Source organism: Tachysurus vachellii, chromosome 23, assembly GCF_030014155.1.
Source record: "Tachysurus vachellii isolate PV-2020 chromosome 23, HZAU_Pvac_v1, whole genome shotgun sequence".
NCBI lineage: Eukaryota > Metazoa > Chordata > Actinopteri > Siluriformes > Bagridae > Tachysurus > Tachysurus vachellii.
In genome coordinates, this window is record NC_083482.1 from 7,978,194 (window position 1) to 7,990,691 (window position 12,498).

General features: G+C 37.7%; 1 protein-coding gene across 7 annotated transcripts in view; it reads left to right on the top strand.

The window, feature by feature from the left end:
• ppip5k1a (diphosphoinositol pentakisphosphate kinase 1a) overlaps nt 1-12,498 on the top strand; it is a 29,814-nt gene that overhangs the window by 13,870 nt on the left and 3,446 nt on the right. For 2 of the 7 annotated variants that reach the window (XM_060858890.1, XM_060858889.1), the window contains 15 exons: nt 15-100; nt 188-316; nt 1,803-1,924; nt 2,001-2,183; nt 2,686-2,827; nt 3,250-3,473; nt 3,599-3,726; nt 3,867-3,981; nt 4,071-4,178; nt 4,595-4,708; nt 4,881-5,021; nt 5,470-5,563; nt 6,349-6,474; nt 7,997-8,059; nt 12,267-12,404. In XM_060858890.1, coding sequence (XP_060714873.1) covers nt 15-100; nt 188-316; nt 1,803-1,924; nt 2,001-2,183; nt 2,686-2,827; nt 3,250-3,473; nt 3,599-3,726; nt 3,867-3,981; nt 4,071-4,178; nt 4,595-4,708; nt 4,881-5,021; nt 5,470-5,563; nt 6,349-6,474; nt 7,997-8,059; nt 12,267-12,404 — 1,913 coding nt within the window. Of the gene's footprint in view, nt 1-14; nt 101-187; nt 317-1,802; nt 1,925-2,000; nt 2,184-2,685; nt 2,828-3,249; nt 3,474-3,598; nt 3,727-3,866; nt 3,982-4,070; nt 4,179-4,594; nt 4,709-4,880; nt 5,022-5,469; nt 5,564-6,348; nt 6,475-7,996; nt 8,060-10,674; nt 11,273-12,266; nt 12,405-12,498 lie in introns of those variants that run through there. The other 5 variants (XM_060858895.1, XM_060858894.1, XM_060858891.1 and 2 more) reach the window with 5 other exon arrangements.

Genomic DNA, 12,498 nt, shown 5'->3' on the forward strand with positions numbered 1-12,498 from the left:
TCTTATGTATGTAGGTATGGCCATTTCTCTGGGATAAACAGGAAAGTGCAGCTGACTTACCTTCCACATGGACAGCCTAAGACTTCCAGTGAGGAGGAAGGTACAGGAGAACCCGACTTTTTCACCTTTTTTTTGCATTCCTAAATTGATTACTGTGACATGACGCTTTTGGTGTTCGTCTTACCAGCAGACACACGGAATGAAGGTCCGTCCTTGCTGCTGGTGTTAAAGTGGGGAGGTGAGTTAACTCCAGCGGGACGCGTACAGGCAGAGGAGCTGGGTCGAGCCTTCCGCTGCATGTACCCTGGGGGACAAGGTACACCTTTCTTTCAGCTTTTCTTTTTTTTCTATGCTATTTCCCATGCAGGTCTGTTTTATCACTACATTTCCTTTTTTATGACCTTTCTCTTTATTTATTTCTTTTTTTTTTCCTCTTTCTGTTGCTCCCTTTTTTTTCCCATTTTGGGCTAACATTACATTAATTATCGTGTTTTTCACACAGCCTATTTTTTTTTTTTTTTAGAGCTTTTAATTTTATTATAGTCATGCTTTTAAAATTAATGTCCATTTTTCTAATCCTACTTATATCACACATAATAATAAAAAATTTAATATTCAATTCCATTTAATTTGTGTAGCACTTTAAACGACCACAGCCATAAAGCAGCTTTATAGGAATATATAAATTCAGGATATAAACGATAAATTGTAAATTGAAATTTATTCTTATTATGAGCAAGCCAGAAGTCAGTGTGCCGAGGGAAAACTCCCGAAATAGTTTGTATAAATTGTTTTTAGTTCATTAGTGTATTTGCTTGTAAAATATACCTTATGCAGTACCACTTTTGGGAACTTCTAAAACTTTAAATCCAGTACATAGATGTAATAAAATTAAGTTATATTTTCTGATTATTTATCCTTTTTTTCCTATCTACTTTGTATCTCTGGATTGTTAGACAGTAGGCACAGGTCTGTAGGATGTGAAGCCCCTCTGGCTATGGTAAGAAGGGCTTGGAGAACTTTGGACCCTGGAATGATTAACCGGTCTGCTGCAATGTTCCCTTATTAAACCATCTAATATCTCCATTCACTGTCAATTTACTGAGCAGTAATTTATTTACTAAAGTGCACATCAATTCAATGTCTTTGGCATTATTTAAAAAAAACAAAACTAGAAGTTTTCTAAAGGAAGTATTCACCCCGTTTATCGATCTAAATTAGGACTAGTATTTAGTTTTCGAGAGCTCATTCTAAATATGTTAAACTGGATACACCTGTGCTAATTTTAAACCCATACTATAGAGAAACTAGTGCATACAGCTTATTTTTTAATATTACATATGATGTGAATTGGTTCTTTGCTTTTGATTAAATATTAAACAGTGCGGATTAATAGATTTTGACTTGCTTGTTCTTTCACAAAAAAGTAGTAGATCCTAGTAGTAGATCTATCCTGTAGTAGAAATCTGGCATTAAAATACAAAATCTTTAATGTCCAAATATTCTTTATCTTTATTCTTTATTCTTTATTCTCTATTCTTATCATGGGTAGTAATAATGACCTGATATTCAATAAAGTTTCTACATATTTACTTGTAACGGTTCTTATCGTGTGAGTTAACACGCTTCTGTGCAGAAGCATAAACCATTTTCACTCTTCTTGTGTTCATAATCTGGGATGAGTTTGTGTAATAAATCCTTTTGTGGTCTAGGTGATATAGTAATGCTTGTATATTTTCTGTTTGTAGTGTTCTTTCCAGCCGATATGTTCTGATGTATGTTTTTGTGTGCGTCGTGCGTAGGGGATTATGCTGGCTTTCCTGGCTGCGGCCTACTTCGACTCCACAGCACCTACCGCCATGATCTGAAGATCTATGCCTCAGATGAAGGCAGGGTTCAGATGACTGCAGCTGCCTTTGCTAAGGTAGTAACCTGCAATTCAGGTAAAGCAAGTTGTGTGTTCTGTCTGCAGAACTAATTTTTTATAACATGCCTGACAGGGGTTGTTGGCGCTGGAAGGAGAGCTGACACCAATTTTGGTACAGATGGTGAAGAGTGCTAACATGAACGGCCTGCTGGATAACGACCTAGACTCACTGAGCGGCTGTCAGCAACGTGTCAAAGCCAGGCTTCACGAGATCATGCAAAAAGACGAAGACTTCACTGAAGAAGATTTTGACAAGGTGAAACCTTTTTCATCATCTGAAATATGCTCTGGATTGGACCTGTCTGTTTGCCATGCCAGATTATCAGTTTGTTTAAAAGCTTTTGCATGTTTTCAAGTGTTGTAGATAAGTGTTGTGTGTAAGGAATAAAACCCATCAGGATGTGCTGTTATAAAAAAATAAATAAACACGGCTTGATGGATGACTACTTTCTCATGACTCTGTAACTCCATTACTGCATTTAAAAAGTACTAACGCTTCTTCCAAATGAACGTCTCAAGCAGAAAGCTTCACCATATTGTTGATTTATACATTTGCTATTATAAGGTAGCTGTTAATTAGATGTTGCTATAAAATGATAGCATATTAGAATGAGCATGTTTATTGTCAAAGCTACTATTACAGAAAACGAGCCCCTTCTGTCCAATGGGATTTGAGAATTCAGTAGCACTGTGGGTTCAATTGATATACAGCGTACACACGCACACTGGTACCCATTATTCTTGATTTTCCCACACAGCTGGTTCCAACTGGAAGCCCCTCAATGGTGAATTCAATGAAATCTGTTGAAAATCCAGTGACAACATGCAACAAAGTCTACAGCCTCATCCAGAGCCTCATTTCCCAAATACAAAAAAAACTCGAAGATCCCAAATCTGCAGGTTAGTCACTTCACTGAATACATTGGTGTATAATAGAGCCAGACATTATGACATTATAATGTAATATATAATAATTTAACAATTGATATTGCACATTAGTTGTTGTATATTCCTTTAAAATGCTTGATTAATATGGACCGTCTCCTAGATAAAAAAAAAAATACACTTTCGTAGTGATTCATTCATTATTCTTTTGGATGTTATAAAAGTACATTGTGTTGTGTACACCTTTGGTTAAAATAAAATGCAATAATCATATTGTGGACTGTGAAACTGAACTGAGAGTTTCATATTTCATTTTGATATTCATAGTCATTTCATATTTCCACCTTTTAATTCTCAAATAAGTTACAGTCAAGGCCACAAGCACAGAGATTGTTCTGGGTCAGTATTAATGACAAGGGTGTTTTAATTTCCCTCAGATCTGCAGTTGTACCACAGCGAGACTTTGGAGATGATGCTGCAGCGCTGGTCTAAACTGGAGAGGGACTTCTTCATGAAGAGTGGACGTTACGACATCAGCAAGATCCCAGATATCTATGACTGTGTGAAGTATGATGTTCAGCACAACAGTTCCCTGGGCCTTCAGGATACCGTGGAACTGTTCAGCCTGTCACGAGCGCTGGCAGATCTTGTGATACCACAGGTAAACCCTTCATAGTCTCTGGTATCATTGCTGCTTCATTTTTAGTTGACAGGATTTTTTCTTTTTTTTAATGAGCAGGTGTTCAAATAAAAATCACATGCTCTTTTTGCTTGATGTCTGTTTAGGAATATGGCATTAACAAGTTAGAGAAGTTGGAGATAGCATATGGCTACTGTCTGCCTCTGATCAAGAAGATCCAGCTGGACCTTCAGAGGACTCACGAGGACGAGTCTGTCAACAAGCTCCATCCGCTGTAAGTTTGTTTTCTGCATTTTTATGCACATTTTTGTAGGCACCTCGAAAATGAAATCAAATATAGAAAGGGAAGGTTGTTTTTCTATACTGAGCTGTTTACTGTCTGTATTTTTTTCTTTATGTGTTCTTTTACCCCAGGTATTCCCGTGGTGTGTTGTCACCAGGCAGGCGTGTACGAACACGACTGTATTTCACCAGCGAGAGTCACGTCCATTCTCTGCTTAGCATTTTCCGCTACGGAGGCCTTCTGGATGTAAGTTACCAAGTTGTATATCCACTGGGGTTCTTGTAAATCTGATATAAAGCCTGCATGCACTAACATGAGCTTCTGATTTGTTGTAGGAAGACAATGACCAGCAGTGGAAAAGGGCCATGGACTATCTAAGTGCTGTGCCTGAGCTCAACTATATGACCCAGATTGTTATCATGCTGTATGAGGACAACAACAAGGTATTTTCTGTTCTTTCAAGCTACAGAAGAAACTCCACAGACTCAGGGTTATTTGATCTGCTGTTACAAATAGTGTATGAGTATGTCATGCATGCTTATTTCATACACGGTGGTTCAAACACATACTTTCTGACTGCTTGGAACTCACTTTTGATGAAAGCTCTTCTCTGTCATGGGAGTTTCGTGATATAATAGCTGTACTTATGATGATTACAAAATATATTTGATTAAAGTGCCCCAAAAGCTAAACTGAATGGAACCCCTAGGCTTCTGTTATAGCTGAGGTTTAAGTTAGTTCAATTTAAATGTTATTATTGCCCACATGTGGTAGACAAATAACAAAGTGTTTATTTGCATAAATAATCCCAATTTTTGTTTTTTACAGTTCTGTGAAATAGATCTTTATTGTTTTGCAGGACCCTACCTCAGAAGAGCGCTTTCATGTTGAGCTGCATTTCAGCCCTGGGGTTAAAGTGTGTGAAGAGGAGAACACACCGATGGGCTTTGGCTTCCGTCCTGCTTCTTCTGAGGTAAGCTGAGTTACTTTTAATTTGAATTTCTTTCTGACAAGTTCTGGTTATGGATCTGTGATCAGGCTCTATATGTCGAATGATAAGATTTTGGTGTAACAGATTTTATTATTTTGTCTTTGTGTGTGGTTTTGTTTGTCACTGTGTATGGGTGATTTATTATTTTCTTTAGAATGACCAGAAGCAGACAGATCCTGGAAGTTTAGAGAACCTTGTGCGGGATGAACCAGATCGAGCATTACCTCTGTCTGAATCTGTAGGCACTCAGCGTAGATCCCCACTGATTCAAAACCGCAAGACTAGCTCCATGGAGGTACAATATTCTCAACATCCTCCATACAGTTTTCTTTGCACATCCACTCTCATCTCTGCTTTTAGATGTACTTTGTAATACAATGCCTGATCGCGTACACTTTCTGGCTTCTGCATCGGACTGCATGGATCGAAGCCTCTTAAATCGTATCCTATTTGTGAGATTACCATTTTTAGAGGTTTATGCGATTGACGTGTGATGTGTTATTGTGAATGACTACGTTCTGCTGCAGTAAATTCTTTGACATTCTTTGACATAAACTACATTTTCATAAACTTCAAGTGTGATATTGGAACATGGCAAAATAAAATGATATAACATGCAAGATTGAGATACAGGACAAACTGTATGCATATTATATATTGTATATTAATACTATTGGTTATACATTTTGACTCATACATGACGTAATTAATTCGGAACTATTTTTTATTTGATTCTTGTCCAGGTCCTCTCAGAGAGTTCATCCTGTAAAGCAGCTAACTATCGCCTTTTCCCCTCATGCTCACGCCAGTCTCCAGAGATGAAGCAGAGTGGATTAGGTTGGTATCATGTGTCTGTTGGTCTCAGTTGTCCCTGCTGCCTGGCCTCTCTTTCTCTTTCTGTCTAAAGAGCTGTGTCTAGATTAAGCTTCTGACTCACCACCGCTTAACGACCTGTACATTTAGATCAGAAAAGTCATGTCAGTTCCCTGAACCGTATACACAGCTAATAGACCACTTTAGTCTGACGTGCTGGGAAATGGCTGTCATTTAATCCTCCATGTAATTGATATGTCATGGGTTCAGCTGTTTTTTTTTTTTTTTTAATTGGTATTGTTTTCACATCAAGGTTAGAATAGTGTTAATTGAGTTTTATTAGTTTTGATATAAACAGCTGATTGCCAAAGACATTCACACCGCAGTGCTTTATGTATCAGTGCAGTGTTTTAACATTTTAGCCATGAAATGATTTAAATCTGTTTATCCTATAGGTTTAAAAATACCATTCAGTAAGGGCCTGCCGGACTGATTTAAATATTGACACTGTGTGACATCTAGTATTTTCAACCCAGTTAACAAAATAATAGCATGTAGTGTAGAATGAATAACTGTATGCAAGTATTAGTATGTTTATTATTGATTAATTGTAATGATTATTAATAAAAATGATGCCTTCAGGTTCATATTGACTTAATATTGATGATAGTTTATTAAACCCAACATAAGCCTAACAATTACAGTTTGACTGATGTGATATTTCACATATGCATTTTGTCTAAATCTGAATAACAGCATGTGTGTGTTGTGATGACTAACTGACATGGTTCTCTAACCCTCCTCTACAGGCTCTCAGTGTGCAGGCCTCTTCAGCACCACTGTTCTTGGGGGGTCTTCTAGTGCCCCCAATCTGCAGGATTATGCCCGCACACATCGCAAAAAAATCTCCTCTGGCAGTTTGACCTATAAAGATGGTATGTGCTTATACAAGCTGTTCTGATTTTAGCCAAATTTCTGTCCAGATAGAGATTTTTCAGAGATCGCATGTTTCAGGGCCCATGCTGAAAGGTTCTTAGAAACAGAAATGTTTCAGCATTTGTAGATCAAGATCAAGTATTTTTGTAGATCATTCAGGTTCATTCATCCATCTTTTTAACACTGTCCTATTTTAATATTGTGTAGCTCAGTTGCCAATCATTTTCTTTCATGTTCTATGTTTGTCTTTCCTTCACTCAGCATTGATTTTTTTTTTTATTTATTTTTAGCTTCACGCTCTTCGAGTAAGTGGAATATTCCACTCAGTGTCATCTCTAGTCAATTCATCAATGCGAATTTCGACTCAGTACCCCGTATTGAGAAAAGAACAGAAAATGATTGTGCCCAAAGGTACTAGAAGAATTGAATAAAGAATTAGGTTTGGTTAAATATAAATACCAGACTTACCTGAATAATTAGAAGATTATATGATGATATACCTTTCAAGCTAATTTTCAAGCTAAACACCGAGCGGTTATATTAAAATATCCTTAGATTATTACCTTGTGTGACACATTTACTTTAGTATGGGTCTATAGATAAAATAGGATCGATGATAATTGTTTGCTCTGTTTACAGGTTTTTTTTTTATACCTTAGACAGAGTTTAATAGTCCTTTATAGAGCAGCAACAATTTTGAAACCCTTCCAGAACATTCCTATATGTGTAGAACGTTTTTTGTCCACAAGATGGCAATGTGACATGAGACGCTGTTCTCTCCAGTGCCATTTTTTATTTTTTATTTTGCCAGGTTTTACATGTTCTAATATTATCCTAACTATAATGACTGTGAGTTCATCTGTCCCACTGTGATCTTCATTCAGATGTGGTGTCTGTGTATACGATCTTTGTCTTCTTGTTTACACTGTAATCTATAACGGTATTCTCTGAAGGTTGTGTACGTGTGTGTGTGTGTGTGTGTGTGTGTGTGTGAGAAGGTTAAACATGACTCAAGCTTGTTCATCATTTTAATAAGTGAGCCGAGGGGGGCTCAGGGCTTCACAGGCGACCTGAGGCTTTAAATCTTATGAAGTGTAAGCAGCTAAAATGCTTTAAAGGTGAATGAAGTTTAGCCATGCTAAAAGATCCAGATTTTTTTCGTCTCTCTAATTTGGGGTGGGATTGCAGCAACCTTTGGATTCGTTTATGTGCGCTTATTATATACATGAATAGTAAAATGAAATGGACTGCAGTGTTTAGCTTCTGTGACGAATCCTACTGAACACCGTACTAATAGTACTAATAGCTGCTTTTCTTGCTTACCCTCAGTGACTCTCTAACCGTGTCTTGCTGTAAGTTTTACAGTAGCATAGAGCCTCTCGGTGAATTCCAGCTCTATTCTTCCTAATAATCCTCTGAATGTCTCACACCTTCAGCACTATTTAACCAAGAAAGCTCCCTTATCCTCTACAGGTTCACTCCAAAAGATGGTAACATCAGTGACCTTTTTTATTTCCTCAGAGTTGTTGTCTATGCCGGCAGTAAAGCGATTTTCTGTGTCGTTTGCAAAGCATCCGACTAATGGTACGTCTGCTTCTCTTCAAGTATATTTCACCTTTCTCTACCTTCCTTGTCTTGCATGCCTTTGGAAAAAAAAAAGACTCTTAATCTCTTTAGTGTTTAACTTTCTTTCAGTTTAACATGGTCACTGTTGTGTCCTTTCCATCTCCACGAATTTCTCAGTCTCGGTCCACCCATTCATCTGGACGCTCGCTCTAAACACCACTGTCACATTCTGTTTATAACACCATGCATAACAATGCCACTCTTACCCAAATATCTCAGTGTTGATACATTCCTGTTTTATTTCTTTATTTATACAACAGTATGATTGGTTTCTTGAAATATTTAAAAGTGCTGGAGGTGTGTGTGTGAGTGTGTGTGTGACATTAATGAATCCCATGACCTGTGTGTGTGTGTGACATTAATGAACCCCATGACCTATGCCTATGACCTCATGAACCTTTACCCTATTAGTGTATTTTGTCCAGTATGTGTATTAGCCACTGTATAAGCTGAGCACAAGTGTGACCTGTATGTCATGTTTTTCACACTGGGTTCTAAATGCGAAAGGTGCGGATCTTTATCTGACGTTTCACAGCCCTGTCCACAGAGTACTCATGATTACAGGTGATTCAGATCACTGTTTATTCAGATTACTGTTGATTTTGATGTATTAATTAATATCATGCAACTGAATTGATTAATAATGCTGAACAGTTTGGGCTGGGAGTTTATCAGCCTTCCTCTTTTTTTATATTCAAACAATAATCATTTATAAAGACAATGCAAATCCTTAAAACCTTTTTAGAAAGAAAACTCCGTTATGTTGGCTATATTTGATTATAGACATGGACAAACATATAGCTTTTCTGATGGGCGGGTGTGGATTAAATCCTTAACTACGCCTTAATGTATCCATGGCAACAGGCATAAATGCCCGTTCAGGATATCTGTACAATTATGCTTCTCTTTTGCTCTGATGCCAAATAAAAATGGAGTTTGGATAACATAAAATATGGAAGAATAGAGGTTTAATATGTGCTATAAGCATTAATTTATAATCTATTTCCCATAAATTGTGTCTATATGTAGGTTTTATATACAGTATATTCCCATATATTCTCCCAGCATATTTTGGCTTCATAATGGCATCGTGAATCCAAAATATAGATCAACAATGAAATATTCTAGTGGATTGATTTGTTGATTTGGGGGAAATAAAATCAGAAAAATCCACTTAGAGGAATGATTTAACAATGTGAATGTGAACGATACGAGTGTGATTCACTGCTGCGTTGGATCTTATATCGCTACAGTACAGGAGCCGTACTGTGCTTTGTAATCATAGTACATATTAGGATTTGATTATAGCTGCTACATATTACTCTTCCCTTTTGCTCACACACACGCACCATAAGCCACACACTCCCTCTGAAGTAGGTTGTGATTTTATCTACCTAATACTGTGTAACAGTCCAATAGATATTTATAATCAGGCCTGAAACGTTCAAGTTTGACAGATTTTCTGATTTAATCCTCTAAGTTTTTGAATGCATCCTAACTGCTACAACACATATCTTGTTATACGATTGCAAGACAACTTGTCTTATGTCATGTTTTTGTCTCTGACGACAGTAACAGAAGCTTTCACAAAGGTCAGGATGTGTGTCCTGAATCAGTATAATCCGACCAGCTGATATTCACAGCTCTGACATCAGTACCATATTAAGCTTCTGTGGTGTGTCTGACAGCGTTTTGTTAGTTTTGCATTTTTGTGTGGTGAAATGTTGGCAGTTAGTTACAAATGAAGACACATACTTTTAGTTTTGTGCCACTTTTCAGGTTCTGCAAATGCTCTGTTCAAATGCTGCACAAGAGCATGGTGGACAGTTTCAGCCAGGAACATTTATTAAAAGTTAATTTATTAGGGTTATGTCTTTCACTGGCACAGAATTATCCAGCATCTTAATCAAAGTTCATTTATTCACTTTATCAGGAATTTTCAACCTCTTTTATCAGACCTTTTCTTTTGTTTTTATTGCTGCATTTGCGTTACCCAACACCATCTTTTAGTACAGCTAGACCAGCAAGGCTGAGCAAGATTACAGAGAAATTAAATCCATATCCATATTAAATTTGTGTAATGTGTTTTTGGTTTCTTAAAACTGAGGTATCAGAATATGATGTAAGCAGGGAAAATCTATATTATTTTGTCTAAAACCAGATTTTAGACTTTTTCGACCACTATCTGACACACTGTAGGACAAAATCTTTTTGAACAATTATTTCACGTTGCATTGATCCTTATTCCTTGTGGTCTGTTCCCATATCGGGTCAATCCAAAAGACTCCAGCATACGTCTAATGTCTTTTCCCTCCATTTCGAGTCATTCTGCTGTTAAATAAAAGCAGTTGACTCCAACAGACTACAACTCTGTTATAGTCTGCTTTGTTATGCCCTTAGTGGTTACGGCTCATTGTGTGAAGGTTTATGGGGCTGAAACCTGGCTTTATACCCCATGGCCCTTCTTAAATATATGCAGTTTTAAAACCAGCCCCTCCTCCAGATTTATGTTTTATTATAACCTACTCCCATCCTCCTTCCTGCTCTTCCATGCTCTGCCTCTTCTTCCTCAGAGCTGCTAGAGGAACAGCAGGTAGCCCAGCTGCTCCGGCGCTTCTCCACAGACCCAAATATACTCCACTCGCTCATTCTGGACAGCACACTGGCCCACCACCTCCACCAGTGCTACTACCACCTGCGCCTCTTCCGAAACTGGCTAATCTCCGGCCAGGACCCCTTAGAGTACCTATACGGTTAGCTCTGCTGCAACATAACGCGCCCTGGCCTGCCTTGCACTGTGCTGCACTTAAACTAGCGTGTCATAATTGCCCCATCTTTGCATTCCATACTGCTTGTCTTGAGCATGTGTAATGCTTGCTGGTTTTTTGCTGTCGTTTTGCTTATGCAGCAAACGAGTAATGTGTCCTAATACAGTTTTAAAAGCAGCAGTTATTTTTGTGGTCCTGCTTTCAGGCCTGGATGGTGTCATTCTTATGAGTGTTGACTGTACAAAGTTTGCTGCATGTTGGTGTGGAGTTGAAACTCAGCTGCACTGAGCGCTATGCCAGTGTGTGTTTAAATATTTGAACAGGATCAAATGAGGACCAGGAATTAAAGGCTGTATCTCGTACACCTGCCCGATGATACTGACTGACGTGAAGGTGGGAGAATCTGTTCCATTTCACATGGTTCAGGTCTGTGATTATACAGGCGTTTATTCTAATGGGTTAAAGAAATGGTTCAGTTCAATATTCACAGTTCAGACTGTGATTATCTTACATATACTTCTTATTAGTTTTGCGCTTGAGCTACAGGCTAATAGTGATCAAAAGTAAAGGAAATATATCACAACCAAAATCTTGTCTACAGATATAATTTTAATGAACTATTTGCCACCCATCTTTTACATCAAAAAACCTTCAATTTTAAAGGGTTGTATAGACTTCTCATATTCATTGTACATTTAGGGCTTAACCAAAATAATCATAACGTGCTTCTTTCAAATTATATAATTAGGCCACAAACTAAAAATTTGAGTAAACGTTTTCTTGAACAATTTTCTGCCATAATTCTGTCTTTAGATTTTATGTTCTCTTTAATCCCAGGAAGGACGGTAAAATTGCTGTAAATATTGGTTAATATGGATTATCCCAAGCTGCTTTAGCTAGTCTGTTTTGTCTGTTTTGATGTATACATTTACAGAAAAGATTTTGGTTCAGATGGACTTCCATTATGTGTTTGTGTGATTTGTTTTAACCTTGCTATTAATTCTCACTTTGTTTACTTAAGCGTCTAAATAGACTAAAGGACTCCTAATAGAGTTCATTTTTCCCTTTTGGTTGATTTTGTATCATTCAGTAGTACCAGTTGCAGCTTCTACTACATGTAGTGAATTTTAATAGATATAACAGGTATGCACAACATATAACATGCTTGAACGTGTGTGATTAGTTAACACAATCTCTTTTTGAAAGTATTGAAATTAAGTTTTTTGTGTGTTTGTGTGTACGTGTGTGTGTGTGGGGCAGATGTACCTGTGATCCTTGTACTAACCCTATGTGGCGGAATGTAATGGTGTGTGTGTAGTTTATGTTCCTCACACACTGCTGTGTTTTGTAACTCACACAGATTGCATTATTGGTACGCTGTGTCTACTGCTCTGTAGGATTTGAAGGCTGCTCCATGGTGCCCTCTATCTACCCCCTGGAGACGCTGCACAACTCGCTCTCACTCAAACAGGTGGACGGGTTCCTGACGGCAGTGTGTGAGAACGCAGGAGATTCGCACACCAGAACCACTAGAGGTTGTGGCTAATCTTAACACTATAAGCAATATTAATTAACATAAGAGTATAACATAGGAATATGTCTGCTCTGTATGTTTAAACTTCTCTGCTG